At 44.0% G+C, this 15,901-nt stretch overlaps 1 protein-coding gene across 1 annotated transcript in view; it reads left to right on the top strand.

Moving 5' to 3' along the window:
• Positions 1 to 4,201: 4,201 nt before the first annotated feature.
• The window catches only part of LOC114570422 (properdin), a 29,960-nt gene continuing 18,260 nt past the window's right edge, over positions 4,202 to 15,901 (top strand). Inside the window, exons 1-5 of the mRNA XM_028600751.1 lie at positions 4,202 to 4,309; positions 5,954 to 6,092; positions 6,299 to 6,456; positions 6,716 to 6,883; positions 7,024 to 7,233. Coding sequence (XP_028456552.1) covers positions 4,255 to 4,309; positions 5,954 to 6,092; positions 6,299 to 6,456; positions 6,716 to 6,883; positions 7,024 to 7,233 — 730 coding nt within the window. The 5' untranslated portion in view covers positions 4,202 to 4,254. The remainder of the gene's footprint in view (positions 4,310 to 5,953; positions 6,093 to 6,298; positions 6,457 to 6,715; positions 6,884 to 7,023; positions 7,234 to 15,901) is intronic.

Here is a 15,901-nt window from a genome sequence, read left to right as displayed (position 1 = left end):
CCGGCAGGTTGCCCGGTTACATTAGAGTTGAGCTGGCAGGTTGCACGGTTACATTAGAGTAGAGAGGGCCGGCAGGTTGCACGGTTACATTAGAGTCGAGAGGGCGGCAGGTTGCACGGTTACATTAGAGTCGAGAGGGCGGCAGGTTGCACGGTTACATTAGAGTCGAGAGGGCGGCAGGTTGCACAGTTACATTAGAGTCGAGAGGGCCGGCAGGTTGCACGGTTACATTAGAGTCGAGAGGGCCGGCAGGTTGCACGGTTACATTAGAGTCGAGAGGGCCGGCAGGTTGCACGGTTACATTAGAGTCGAGAGGGCCGGCAGGTTGCACAGTTACATTAGAGTCAAGAGGGCCGGCAGGTTGCACGGTTACATTAGAGTCGAGAGGGCCGGCAGGTTGCACAGTTACATTAGAGTCAAGAGGGCCGGCAGGTTGCACGGTTACATTAGAGTCGAGAGGGCCGGCAGGTTGCACGGTTACATTAGAGTCGAGAGGGCCGGCAGGTTGCACAGTTACATTAGAGTCAAGAGGGCCGGCAGGTTGCACGGTTACATTCGGTCTCGTTCGGCATAGGGTCTAGGCATTAGTAGCTCATTTCCTGATGGATTCTACCACAACCACTCCAGTCCAGCAGAGGCGCTAATGAGCTAGATTACTACACACACAGTGGCAGAAGAATACCAGCTACACAACGGCCAACCATTGAATATTTATATAATGCCAACGGCACGAATTAAGTAAAAGAAAAAAACAGGAGTGAGTCGGTTCATTGACGTATGGCACTCGATTCTCCCGGCTCAGTGACACGAGTCGGGTTAATTAACCGGCTCTTCGGTCAGTTCGTCAACACTAGCTGACTGAGGAAACAGAATTTCGGTTCACGGCTGTAACGGTACCGCAGAGCCATAGAGATATATCACTCTGCGTTACCGTTACGCCACCGTTACCTATCAGCAGCTAGCTAGCAGCTAGCCTCCAGCCCTGTGACCTGGGTCCCCGCGGTCCGCCCCCCCCCCGGTGCTGACTGACTCTGGTCCATCTGCAGAGCTGCGTTACTCGCTCTAGCTGAGCTGGCAATCCGCCGCGCTCGTGATTTATTCATATTTTATTTTCTTTGCAGATAGTGATATGCTATGATGCACTGATAACAGGCAGGCTTGCTAGTTGCTTTTAGTCGGAGTCTGTGAGATAACAAAACTTCCTTTGAATATAATGTGCATATAAATAGACGGAATAAATAAAATTCCCCTGAAAAAAATATATATTCTAAAACGCTAACGTGAAAAAGCTTAACGTGGTTTAATGTACCTTAACAATGATCAATCAGATATCAGTCAGTTATCAGTCAGATAATGGCCATAATAATTGGACTTTGGGTTAGATTTTTTGACAGTTTTCAGTGGTTATGAGGAGCAATATGAGAGAGAAATGTGGTAATCATTGATCATTGTTAAGGTACATTAAACCACGTTAAGCTTTTTTTCACGTTAAGCATTTGAGAATGTCCCGGCTGCAGTTGAGGGAAACTGTAACCTTCCTGAGCGAATGATCATCCGTTTGCCCCCCTTTACATAAATATGGATATGAAATAGATCATAAAATACATAAATGATGCAATACATATGAACATAGGCATTAGTCATTATAGTTCAATAGCCTAAATACATATGTTTTATTTTTATTTATTTCCGGGGACTTTTATTTATTCCGTCTATTTATATGCACGTTATATTCAAAGGAAGTTTTGTTATCTCACAGACTCCGACTAAAAGCAACTAGCAAGCCTGCCTGTTATCAGTGCATCATAGCATATCACTATCTGCAAAGAAAATAAAATATGAATAAATCACGAGCGCGGCGGATTGCCAGCTCAGCTAGAGCGGGTAACGCAGCTCTGCAGACAGACCAGAGTCAGTCAGCACCGGGGGGCGGACCGCGGGGACCCAGGTCACAGGGCTGGAGGCTAGCTGCTAGCTAGCTGCAGCAGCAGCTAATATTAGAATATTAGACCCAGCACCGGAGGTCTGATCCCCATGATCTGATCCTGAACCCCCGGTGACTCTCTGCCAGATCAGCAAGTTTAACGGCAGCAACAGAAGTTTTTCTGGGATAGGTAACGGTGGCGTAACGGTACCGTTACAGCCGTGAACCGAAATTCTGTTTCCTCAGTCAGCTGGTTTGACTCTCTTGGGGCGAAGTTGTCTCCGGTAGGTAGAGACAGAGAGTCAGAGGGAGGCAGGGAGAGAGGGTAATAAATACATGTGACATTATGAAATAAAACTCCCCCAAAAAGAGGACAGGTTTCCAAAGTAATTTTAGCCTGGGCTGAAAGCAACACTGCGCTGTTGCCTTGGTAATGACAACATCCGGTCTCTGAATATAAAAAAACAAGCCTTTTTTCATTTCTATTTCTGAGTGATTTTATTTTTTTTATATGAAATAGAAAATGAAAATCAAAGCATATTTTAAATTTCTCCCATCCCCTTTTGACCATAAAAAGGAAAAAACGCCTTGTATTTCAATTTCAAATGTTGTATTTTAAAACGAAAATCAAATAACCATTTGTTTTTTGTTTTTTAATATCTGTTTATGAAATGAAAATCGAACGAAACAGTACATGAACCGGCACAAAGCCATATGTACTGTATGCAAGCAGCAGATGCACTAACTATGATATTCAATGCAGAATACATCCTTCATGCACGCTGTTTGAAGTCAGCATTGAACCAGTGACATGATAGCGATAGCTCCGAAGATAAATTACCATTGCGTGTTGTTTCCCCATCACAAAAAGGAAGATGCACCTGCCCAGGTTTTGAACAGTGTTACACCAGAGCACGTCACAGTAGTTGATGAATGCATAAGAAACCACTCCACCTAGTCAACCCATGATAAAACTTAGCATAATTGAGAGTCAGAATTTACACCAGTACTGCATATCATAATATTCGCTCATGATAGTCAAGGAGTTTCTTCTCTGTGATTCCCCTGAAATAGACAGAGTGACTGCTAGAGGCTTAATGTAACAGAAATAGTAAGAGTCATATTCCACCGCAGTGCGCACGTGATTTTAAGAATGCTGACTGAGATGTGTCTGAAAATAGAAGCAACTTGCCTAACATGTCTACTAAAGAAAATAGAATGTGCTCACTTACCTTGATGCAATTATTAGAGTAAAACAATGCCCGCCGGCTGACTCTATTTATAGCATTTACTGTAATTAAACCCCCGAGAGACAGGGAAAAACACAACTGACACCAGATGTTAGACAGCACCATGGAACATAATTCCCGCAGCCCGACAACATGAATGAACAACAACGCAGCCCCATGAGACAACTTCACTTAGTTCCACCGACGGCCTTGTGTCGGGCGGCAAAAAGCCGGAGTTGTGCAGGTCGGAGCAGGGTAGTACGGTGATTAGATGCTGATGACCGAGACACCCCCCCAAAACTGCAGGCGTGTGGGAGTACTTGCTGGGACCTATGTTGGGACTGCATAAAGTTCTGCCGAGACGCTACTGTTTGTAGGCCCGTTGACCCTCCTGAGCAGCAGAAAGAGCTGCTTGACGAGAACGGGAGTTTTTCTTCTGAGATAGCACCACGAGACAAAGTCATGAACAAACAATGAAGTGAACTTTTCCAAACGCACTCTATTCCTGAAACGACAACTGACAACCGCAGAGGAGAGAGCACATTTAAAACAGGATGTCATGCTGTGATTGGCTTGTGATAAATGGCTGAATCTGATTGGTTTAACTAACAATGAAACAGCTGAATCTGACTGACTACTGACAAGTGAATGCCATGGAACAGCTGATCATACAGGAGTGATGAAAAAAGGACATTTGAAGTCTTCCTGAAAGAACTTACGCTGAGCTCCATATCTAGAGGGAAAGCCACATGGTGGCTATGCGAATAGTGAACGAGAGCGATGCTAGCTAGAACACACACACACAGACACTCACACACACACACACACACACACACACACACACACACACACACACACACACACATACATACACACAACGCTAAACTCATAAACATCTGACACACCACAAAGTTTACCCAAGAGTGTGTGTGTGTGTGTGTGTGTGTGTGTGTAAAGGTCAGTTTGGAGTGTGATGAACTTTACTGGAATTTTCCTCACAGATGTATCCTGCCTCTACTGGTCGACCTTATATGGAGTGCCGCCTCCCCCATATGAGTAACCCACACGCTGAAGTCTTTGTTCACTCGCTGCTGCAGCTGCATGATGGAGGTTCTGGTTCTGCTGGTCCTGCTGCTGGTCTCTGTGGAGCACTCTGGTCAGTCACCCTCTCACTTCTTCTTCTGTCTGTTTGTTGCTCAATGTATTAGTACTCCGTTTGCTTTTGGAAAGATTATTGAAGTTTAAAAACATTGAAACAAATCAACAGTGGAAACAGCTTCAGCTGTCCCATTTCCCTTCACAACACCACACTAAATCAGAGTTTACTTTCAAAATCTTTGTTTGATTGTTAGGAGCCAAAAGCCAAATCCTGATCAAAATGTGATTGATTGCAGAGCCCTAACATGTGTTTATTGTGCTGTATACTTGTGTGTGTGTGTGTGTGTGTGTGTGTGTGTGTGTGTGTGTGTGTGTGTGTATGTGTGTATACTTGAGTCCCCATTAAAAAAACAGTGACTCACAATGTGATGGAAATATTGTTAGGCGCTGACCTGACATACTGTTATAATATATAACATCAGTTAATGGATTAGTCCTAAACTATTAAATTAATCTCCAACTATTCTGATAATCAGTTTGAGTCATGTTTTATGATAAAACAGGTAAACTAGTTTGATGTCAGCTTGTTAAATGTGAATATGTTCTAGTTTCTTCTCTCCTCCGGGACAGGAAACTCAATATCTTTGAGGATGATATCTTAGGCTTTTTGGAAAACACTGATCCACATTTTAGAGACCAAACAACTCATCTATTCATCCAGAACATAACCCACACATTAATCAACTATGGAAGGTTGCAGCGGGGGCGGAGCCAGAAGTTGTAAACAAACATTCAGCCCAAACCTAGAGGAGTCTGACAGCATGCTTCTGGATCAACTATTTGATAACAGAATCTGAAAATCTGAACATCATTTGGGAAAAACATGATACATGCTGTCTGTCTGTCTGTCTGTCTGTCTGTCTGTCTGTCTGTCTATCTGTCTGTCTGCCCCCTAAAGAGAGACAGAAACTGTCTGATGTAAACAGCGTTACTAATGTTGAAACGAAGGCGATGTTTCCGCGGTAACACAACTTTGACCTCTCCGGTCGGTATATTGCATGGAAGTCTTGTTGTTGTTCCTGTAAGTAAGAAGGTCCAACCTTCATTTCCCTACCTATGGTGCACTAAACGCTTCATTGTGCGTGGCTTTATCACTCTCAAAATGGCCTAATAGGAAGACAAAGTTTAAGGTTTTAGGTTTTGGCCAGACCTTCACCTTGTCTTTCAGAGCTTCTTCTGTAAAATCAGAGAGACTGAGGCAATACGACACAAAGTTGAAGGTGTTTTAATATCCTTAAAGATTCAAGGCTTTAGAGACCCAGCAAGTTAATTTATTCATTCATTGATTGACAGCAAAAACAATCGCATCTCTAGTTCATAGTTGCAGACACACATCACTGTGTGTTAAAATGGCTGTTGGTTGTGAAGAGATAGAAGAAATGGAAAGAATCTAAAATCTTGTCAGGGAGAGTCTCCTTGAAGAAGAAAACGAAAGTATTCTTGTTATTTTGGAAATATGCCTGAAAATTGTGCAACTTTTAGAAAACATTAACAAACTTTCCCCTGTGTCGAAATCCTGGAAATCCTCGGCTGACACACACACACACACACACACACACACACACACACACACACACACACACACACACACACACACACACACACACATGAAAACTTATTAGTACTTTCACTGTTTGTGCAGAATGTGTGCGGTGTTTTGCACGTTTCGACCTGAACCTGGGTCAGTGTGATGAAGAGCTCGGTGAGATGGACGACGACGACTGCTGTCAGAACCCTCAGTACGGTTACCAAGGACCAGACGGAGTGTGTCGGGGCTGTGGGTCAGTGCACAGACACACACACACACACACACACACACACACAGACACACACACACACACACACACACACACACACACACAAACAGACAGACCACATCTTCTTTGTGCGTGTGTGTGCGTGCATATGTGCATGTGTGTATGCGAGCATGTGTGTCTGTGTGTCTGTGCGTATGTGTGTGTGTGTGTGTGTGTGTGTGTGTTTTCAGTCCTCCAGCGTGGTCTCCGTGGTCGCCATGGTCACAGTGTAACGTCCTGTGTGGGGACGGAGTGACTCAGAGACGCAGGACATGTTTTGGCATCGGTGACTGTGAAAACTCAGCAGAAAAACTGGAGACCAAACCATGCAACAGCAGCTGCTGCGAAAGTACACACCCTTTAATAATACAAATAATCACTTACACAAACTCTTTCCTTTAAAACATCTGGGAGAAATATTTTACTGTATTAATAACCTCTGTTTTTATGATTCCTTTTCCTTCTCCAATTATTTTAACTCCACTTATTGGACAGACGTTTTGTCACTTCTTTGACACTTCACTGTGTCACTGTGTGTGTGTGTGTGTGTGTGTGTGTGTGTGTGTGTGTGTGTGTGTGTGTGTGTGTGTGTGTGTGTGTGTGTGTAGGTAAAGGTTGGGGCCCGTGGCTCCCCTGGGAGCCCTGCTCGGTGTCCTGTGGAGAAGGAGGAGAAAGGAAGAGAGAGAGAGTCTGCTCCAGTCCTCCTGAGTGTCTCTCGGCCTGCACCGGTCCATCAGAGGAGACGGAGAAGTGTCCGACACAGACCACCTGTCCAGGTAACGTTTACTCAGCATTCAGCACAGAAAACCTGCTCTGATTTATTGGCATTTCTTTCGGTGGCACCGGGGCAATCCCGGAAAACCCAAGTGGATCATCGTCGATAAAGACTAGTTCTAACTGTCTGTCTGTCTCTCAGTTCACGGTGGCTGGTCCGCTTGGTCCAGTTGGGCTGCATGTTCTGCTGTGTGCATCAGTACCAAGGGCGGTGATGACGTCATCCCCTTAAGATTGCGAAGTCGTCTATGCTCTAGCCCCACCCCTTCCAGTGACACGGTGCCACCTGGCAATGGTTGCCCTGGAGACGAATTCCAGACCCAGGACTGCAGCGATCTCCCCAACTGTCCAGGTGAGAGACGGAGATGATTTTTTTTCTTCATTAAACTCAACAGAACGTTTACTCAATCTACATCTCCACCGCTACGTTTTGGTTTTTAAGCGTTTGAGTTTTGAGCCCAAAGATAGGGTGACAAGACACACGTTTTGGTGACCTGTCCCTGGCTGGAGCTGTCCCCGGCTGGACTGGTCCCTGGTTTTCACTGTGACTGACAGACCCGAAATTGGAATGAAATAGTCGTGCACCCTACACGCACAGGCTGAAGACAGCCAGAGCAAGCCTCAGAGCTCAGAGAAGTGCTAGAATTTTAAATGACTGTTTATTTACGTGGAGTCTGGTGGGTTTAGCGAATGCAATTTCGCAGACTTTTTATGTTTTAAAATATCTTACTCTTTAACAGAAATATCGACCTCCTTAGAAATCCTTTCATAATGTTGTCAGACACTTAGAATATTAATCTGAGTCTGTCAGTGGCAAAACAAGAACGTAAATACAAGCTGGACAATTGACGTACTCTTAACTTACATTGTAGCTGGTTTCACCATTGCCGACTGCAGCAAAAAGCTGTGAGATAAATGTAGTGCAGTAAACATTACAACATTTCCCTCTGAGGTGGAGTACAAGTATGAAGTAGCAACATTTTCTTACAGGGGAGCATGCCCATGGATCCCCCTAGGGGGGCTTGTGCCGCAGTGCAGCTCTAGGTCTAGTGACCTCCCTGGGGCAGTGTCCCCGTTTTAAGTTTTACAAAGATAAAAACATTACCTTTTTTGGACGTATTTAGGCTTCTGAGCTGAAAATGTCCCCGGATTTTGTCTCAGAAATCTGGTCACATTAACCAAAGAGAAATGTTGGCATCAGTGTCGGTGTTGCAAAAGGTCTCCACGCAGATTCCAAACCAAAATGGGTCAGAAGTGTTTCAAAATGTCTCTGGTTTAGAGGCTCGGAAACACCAGAGCAGGGTGAATGAGAGGTGGAAACACCAGAGCAGGGTGAATGAGAGGTGGAAACACCAGAGCAGGGTGAATGAGAGGTGGAAACACCAGAGCAGGGGGAATGAGAGGGGGAAACACCAGAGCAGGGGGAATGAGAGGGGGAAACACCAGAGCAGGGGTAATAAGAGGGGGAAGCACCAGAGCAGGGGTAATAAGAGGGGGAAACACCAGAGCAGGGGGAATGAGAGGGTGAAACATAGCAGAAGATATTTAAACCAAACCTTTTTAAACCAAAACATAGCAGTGTGAATGTAGCCCAAGACGCAAAATGCAAAGACATCTTGTCCAATGACTTTGGACTCTGTAATATTGTCCTTACTGTAAGAGAATGGATGTCAGCCATGGCACACACTATACTTTCAATTGTGGTTGATGGTAACTCTATTGAGCATGTAGAGATTAACACAACGAACATGTGTATAATTGCATTTGAGTAATATGATTCAATAGCAAACAGGCGCTAAATTCTGCAGATTATTATTGAAGAGCACGGCTGAAAACTGTAAAAACATCACAGAATCCACTGCATGAAAAGTAGGATTATCGTACCCGTAAACGGCTGGAAATCTCCCTAATTTTCGGCAGTTAGCGACAATTTACAGCCTGTGAACGTCGCGTTCATCTGTGCCACATATTGATGGACACAAACCCATGACGTATGTGGAGAGCTCCCGCGGAGGTGCTAATGGTTCTAATTAGCATATGAATAGCAGCGACTCCACAACTGTGAGAGATGGAATCTAAAACAAAAATCCAGAAAATCACATTGTATGATTTTTAAATAATTAATTTGCATTTTATTGCATGACATAAGTATTTGATCACCTACCAACCAGTAAGAATCCTGGCTCTCACAGACCTGTTAGTTTTTCTTTAAGAAGCCCTCCTGTTCTCCACTCATTACCTGTATTAACTGCACCTGTTTGAACTCGTTACCTGTATAAAAGACACCTGTCCGCACACTCAATCAAACAGACTCCAACCTCTCCACAATGGCCAAGACCAGAGAGCTGTGTAAGGGACATCAGGGATAAAAAGAAGACATGCACAAGGCTGGAATGGGCTACAGGACAATAGGCAAGCAGCTTGGTGAGACGGCAACAACTGTTGGCGCAATTATTAGAAAATGGAAGAAGTTCAAGATGACGGTCAATCTCCCTTGGTCTGGGCCACCATGCAAGATCTCACCTCGTCGGGCATCAATGATCATGATGAAGGTGAGGGATCAGCCCAGAACTACACGGCAGGACCTGGTCAATGACCTGAAGAGAGCTGGGATCACAGTCTCAAAGAAAACCATTAGTAACACACTACGCCGTCATGGATTAAAATCCTACAGCGCACGCAAGGTCCCCCTGCTCAAGCCAGCGCATGTCCAGGCCCATCTGAAGTTTGCCAATGAACATCTGGATAATCCAGAGGAGGAACGGGAGAAGATCATGTGGTCTGATGAGACAAAAATAGAGTTTTTTGGTCTAAACTCCACTCGCCGTGTTTGGAGGAAGAAGAAGGATGAGTACAACCCCAAGAACACCATCCCAACCGTGAAGCATGGAGGTGGAAACATCATTCTTTGGGGATGCTTTTTTGCAAAGGGGACAGGATGACTGCACCCTATTGAGGGGAGGATAGATGGGGCCATGTATCGCGAGATCTTGGCCAAAAACCTCCTTCCCTCAGTAAGAGCATTGAAGATGGGTCGTGGCTGGGTCTTCCAGCTTGACAATGACCCGAAACACACAGCCAGGGCAACTAAGGAGTGGCTCAGTAAGAAGCATCTCAAGGTCCTGCAGTGGCCTAGCCAGTCTCCAGACCTGAACCCAATAGAAAATCTTTGGAGGGAGCTGAAAATCCGTATTGCCCAGCGACAGCCCCGAAACCTGAAGGATCTGGAGAAGTTCTGTATGGAGGAGTGGGCCAAAATCCCTGCTGCAGTGTGTGCAAACCTGGTCAAGAACTACAGGAAATGTATGGTGTCTGTTAATTGCAAACAAAGGTTTCTGTACCAAATATTAAGTTCTGCTTTTCTGATGTATCAAATACTTATGTCATGCAATAAAATGCAAATTAATTACTTAAAAATCATACAACGTGATTTTCTGGATTTTTGTTTTAGATTCCGTCACTCACAGTTGAAGAATACCTATGATAAAAATGACAGACTTCTACATGCTTTGTAAGTGGGAAAGGCTGCAAAATCGGCAGTTTATCAAATACTTGTTCTCCCCACTGTATATTCATATTATTATATTATATGTATATGATATGCTATGTTGTATATTCATGTCATTGTTATCCTAAGGAAAATTATTTGCCAGGAACGTGCTGTTTATTCAAAGAAAGAACTTTATTAGCACAAACACACAACTATATGTACAAAGTGTAGGAGATCTGCCCACACAACAAATGAGAAGCTCACGAGAAGCCCAAAATCCTGTGTCTATCTGCCGCGGCCTCCTCGGAGCTGTAGGTAACTGGCGGCATTCTGTCTGAATTCAGTCCATTTTGCAGACGTCTGTGGTGCGTTGTCCTGTACTTCGGAATCGCCTCTAATCTCGACAGAGCTCCTGGCTGCGAAAGGACGGAGGTCGCACAATCCATCCAGACACTCCCTGCCAATGACGCCGTCTTCCTCATCATCTCATCTATCGTCCTCTTCATCATCTAATCTATCATAATCTAATTAAGTCTGACCCTCTTTCTTCTCGCTCGACTCCGAGCTGAACTCTTCACAGCTTCCTCCTGCGATGTAAGATCTGTTGTTTCTACCTTAAGCTCCTGCGTGCTGTCTCGTAATATGTCTTAGAGACAGCTGGAAAACAATTAAATTAGAGTGGTATGAATAAAAAAAAACGTAAGTCACAGTCAAATTAAACAAAGGAAGTAGAAAACAGTAAACGTTACTTACACACAACGGCGTCATTGTCAGCATCATGTAAATCTGGACTTGCAGACATAGGAGGTCACGGCCTCGTTATGAGGCGAGGTTAGTCTGTGAAAACAAAATGTACGGGATCGGTCTATTAACGTATATATTTCCTTATACAGCAGATTGAAACCATATTCTTTAAATCTTACCCTTGCTCTGCGGTTCGTGTCTCTGAGGGTGTGTGTGTGTGTGTGTGTGTGTGTGTGTGTGTGTGTGTGTGTGTGTGTGAAGTTGGCGGCAGGATGCAGGTGTTGTGCGTGTTAACTCCAAAGCTGTTGCTTTCGTAACATCTAAACAACCACACCAGTTGTAATTCCCATCGCTAATGTAATAGGTGTAGATATGATATATTGGCAACTTCTGTGGACTATGTGTTTGATCGTGAAAATCAAGCGTGCACACAAACAAGCATTACTCACGGGGAGAATCTACCTGAAGCTGTTGCTACCTGACGATCGTTACCGTGAACATCTAACGGTAGAGGAACGTCTGTCCGCTGTCTGAGCAGCATTGGATGGCTTTCCTGATCCATGAGAAAAACTACTGGGATCGCTTGAACACCAGCTGGCAGAGTGAGCAGAAGTCTGTTTCCTCCAGAGATCCAGGAAAGTGGATAACACTCACGACATTGCAAGAACACACTTTTTACAGCGGAAAGCCACAGTAGTAAATATTTCGGATTACAAATCCTGAAATATGTGGCAAGAGTCCTGAAGAAGTTCCCGCTGATACGGCCTCATCCCGAAGTTTTAACACAGACTTCAACAGCTGACTGGATCCGCGAACAGCTGGGTTACCTGCGTGAAACAGTCTTGCCCTCCCTGGAGACAGAAGTGATCTATGGCTGGCGGTGCAGGAAGGTGAGCAGGAATAAAATCGCACATCTTTGGCAGCATTGAAGATCTAAAGCGATTCAAGTCATCCTCGATAAAATAGTGAGCATCCTGATCCTCCACCCTGCCCTGATGACATCAAAATCATACAGACTTACTACGATAAAAAATGCCTACATCAAAGGCATAACAAGGATCTCCCACCCCCACCCTGGTACCTGAACGTGCCGCCACCTAATCCAATGTTCTTTCCTGTAGCAACGCAACGCAATGGGATTGATGACTTTAAGCATGAGCCAATTTCACTTAGTCTTCTTAGACTTTAGGGGCTCTATTTTAACAATCTGAAACACAAGTATGAAACGCAAAACGCAAATAGCTTTGTGGGTGGTTCTCGGGCGCTGTTGCTATGATACCGGCGGGATAAATGAATCTTGCGCCCTGTCGCAAATTTATAATGGGTTGGTCTGAATTAGCTAGGTGTGGTTTGGGCGTAACGTGAAAATAACCAATCAGAGCGTCATCTCACATTCCCTTTAAGAGCAGGCGTGCTTGTTCCATGGTGATTGCTATTATAACGGTGGATTTGCCTGGCGCACGCCAGCGGGAGCTGTCCGGGATGCGGCAAAGTAATAAATGCCGTCTTGACCGGGTGGTGATGTTGCTGCAGCCTCTCGGGCTCATCTCCTCAAGTCTGGAGAGGATTGCTGCAGCCATGGAGCATGGGCCTCCAAACGCACCACCTGCTCATGTTGTGCCCCTTCCTCCTCCCCCCACTCCATCTCCATCCACCTGCTCCATCAGGAGTGCATTGAGTGTCCAATCCCGCCGTAGTTCAACATCACGTCTCCTTAAGTCCTTATTTCCTCATTTATATCAACACATCCATGATTCATGGAAATGTTGTGTAAAACACAACAGGCCACAAAGAATGCTGCGACTTTTTGAGGACTGTATACCTGAAGTGCATTTTCAGTAATATTGTTTTTTTTCACACTACATTATGGCCAAGCATGCGCCCCTAAAATAGCATCTGAATAACGCGCCACTGACTTTAGACCAGGTTTTTCCTGGTCAGTGGCGGAATTGTTTTCTGAAACTGCAAAATAGCACCAGGGAACTTTTGCGCCGGAACACGCCTCCTCTTTTTGCTGAACCGCCCCCGGGAACACAAATACATTCCCTAATTTACCGACGTGCGTCTGTGGAGGGAAAAGTCCGCTGTGCGTCGGGTGCAAAATAGGAATGATACATGCGTCGGTGTACAAAGACAATTGCGCCGAGTGCAAGATAGGGCCCTAGAGATGCATTTGGGACTATACCGCACAATGTCATGATCAGATCACTAGAAGACATACTGCTCCTTCAACTGTTGATTGACATAGTGAAAGATGTGTACAGAAACTCCTTTATCGATGTAATCTGTGGAAAACAGTTTACTCACCCAACACCACTATATAGGCATTAAGACTGGCTGTCCATGGAGCGCAGTTAATTTTATAATTGCCATTAACCAATGGTTAAAGTGGATATGTCAGTGTGCCCCCCTCCTCGTGCTATCTCCCCTAATCCAGTACAGGGCTATGCTGATGTAGTGTGGTGTAATCGGTAGCGATGCTGTAATGCTATGTGCAGAGGAATCCGCTGACACTGTTTCTTGATTATAAAGGTTTATTTACATCAAAGAAATCAGCAACATGTACAAGCCCTGCAGAGCTCGGAGAGGACCTGTTTTCCCAATTCTCCAGTGTCTCCAGGTCCTCTAAAGTTCTTTGTGTGTGGACCACATGTGTATATTCCATGAATTGGGGTGGGATCGATAACTGACCAATGGCTTCATGCCAACTGGCTCTGTCCTGGAGGGCCCCATTGATAACACTTTTCCAGATGTGTCTTCTGAAAGTAGGCTAAAGTTCATCACTTCTAGCTACATATAGATAGTTCAGATATGGCCTAAATACAAGTTATAGAATGATCAGAATAAAGTAGGATGTTAATATACCTCATTTCCCCCCTTCGAGGCTAATTAAGTCTCGAAACAAAAAAGAGTAAGATTGTTACAAAATAACACTTTCCATTACATCAGGTAGTGTATTTAAGTAAGTATTTAAGCAGCTAATCATTTCAACCAAACTTGTAGACCTATATATTTCTTGGACAGTTTAACAACAATAAAACATGATATTTCTTGTTTTATCTACATGTTTTTATCTATCTAATTACCTAATTTGTATATTTTCCTAGGTTTTGGTGCTTGTGATATAGCAGTCTTTACTATCCTCATCTAAGCGTTTACCCTCCTGTAGATTGGAGCCCAAATACTGCAGTTATCTCTGTACCAACAATATTAATACCCCATTATCCTAATTCAAAAATACATTTATCTCTTTCTTTGTCTTTCTGTCACTTTCACAACACTCTCTTTCTGTCTTTAACCAACTTAGTACATTCTTGTACCCTTAACTTTCCCTTAAAGTCATGCCTTATTTTCTTCCCATTGTCTCATAAAACTTACTTTTCCCTTTCTGTTTTCCCTTTCTGCAACATATGCTTACCATTTTCTCTCAGCTTTCCTAACTATCTTTTGTAACAAGTGTTACCCCTTTTAATATACAAAGTATATAAACCAACTCAGTCTAATGTTTCATTAGGATTGAATTAATTTCACAGAAATCAGATTCCCACCTTCACAAATGTCACTCATTTCCTTAGCACAACGACGTGGCCACATGTGACAGTGGAGAACCTTAGCAAAATCAAAAACCTTATAAAATTATCAAATTTTGAATTATTTTATTCAAAGTAAAATCATTTTAGATGTCTCGCCTCTCAAAACAAGTGGTCCAACATTTTGGAATGGCAGAGGTGACAATCCTGGAGCCCCTTTAATCAGTCCTCTCATCTCTTACTTCCAATAGAGGTATAGAGGCTGGAATTTTCTTATTCCTATGCCAGCTGTTAATCTTTTCTTTTTTTCCCTTTTTTTTCAGAATAAAGTAGGATGTTAATATACCTTAGTAGCCTTGTGAGACTGTCATGATCTCGCAAGCTCCAGTGTTCCACTCGCAGATAAGTCTGGCATCTTGAGATAGAGAAAATTTGGAGCCGTTCGCCAAACGACTGACCAATCAGCGTTGGTTTTGAGGTGGGTTTAGGTGTGACACAATGAGAAGTGACTGTTCAGTCTTAACAGGCGGAATCAGGTTAATGCTGATGATGTTCAGGTAGCCTCCAGAGTTGAGAGTATAATTACAAACATGCTCACCAGTACATATTCCTTTCTGGAATGGTCAGGTTTGGAGATTAAGGAGACAAATATGCTGTCCTGTATGAGAGGAGGAGTGGAGGGAATCGATGGTATCATTCAAAAACTGATAATGCCCTGAGTTCACAACAGCATTGAAACCCATACTTGTATATTCCCTTCATGAGACATACAGCTACCTTGGACACAAAATCAACATTGCAGGAGAATGGAAGGAGCAAGTAAACACCATCTTGTCCGAGTTTACATCTAGATTGGACCTGATTGACAGATGCCCACTGTCTGGTTGGAGGCTATCAGACAGGTAGCACTGTCAAAAGTGCAACATCTGTTCTCCAACACTCACATCCAGCAGAAAATCCTGAGTGAAATGAATAACAAAACAGTGAGCTTAGTGTGAAAATGGTTTGGACTCAACACACACAGCAACTGTGACATTATCTTTCACCCCCAGTGGGAAGGGGGGCTGGCAGTACCAAACATAGAGTGGATCTACACCAGCATGTGGATTTCCCATCTTCTGAACATGCTGAACAGTGATGACAAAGATGTTAGCGAACTGGCTCGATCCTCCGTTTTCCTGGACCTAAGAAGACGCAAGGTCCCATTCACCAGGGAGTCTGATCCCCACTTCCTAGGATTCAAAAAAACATTTGAA

The sequence above is a fragment of the Perca flavescens genome, chromosome 15 (assembly GCF_004354835.1).
Source record: "Perca flavescens isolate YP-PL-M2 chromosome 15, PFLA_1.0, whole genome shotgun sequence".
Classification (NCBI taxonomy): domain Eukaryota; kingdom Metazoa; phylum Chordata; class Actinopteri; order Perciformes; family Percidae; genus Perca; species Perca flavescens.
This window is presented reverse-complemented; position numbering and strand designations above follow the sequence as displayed.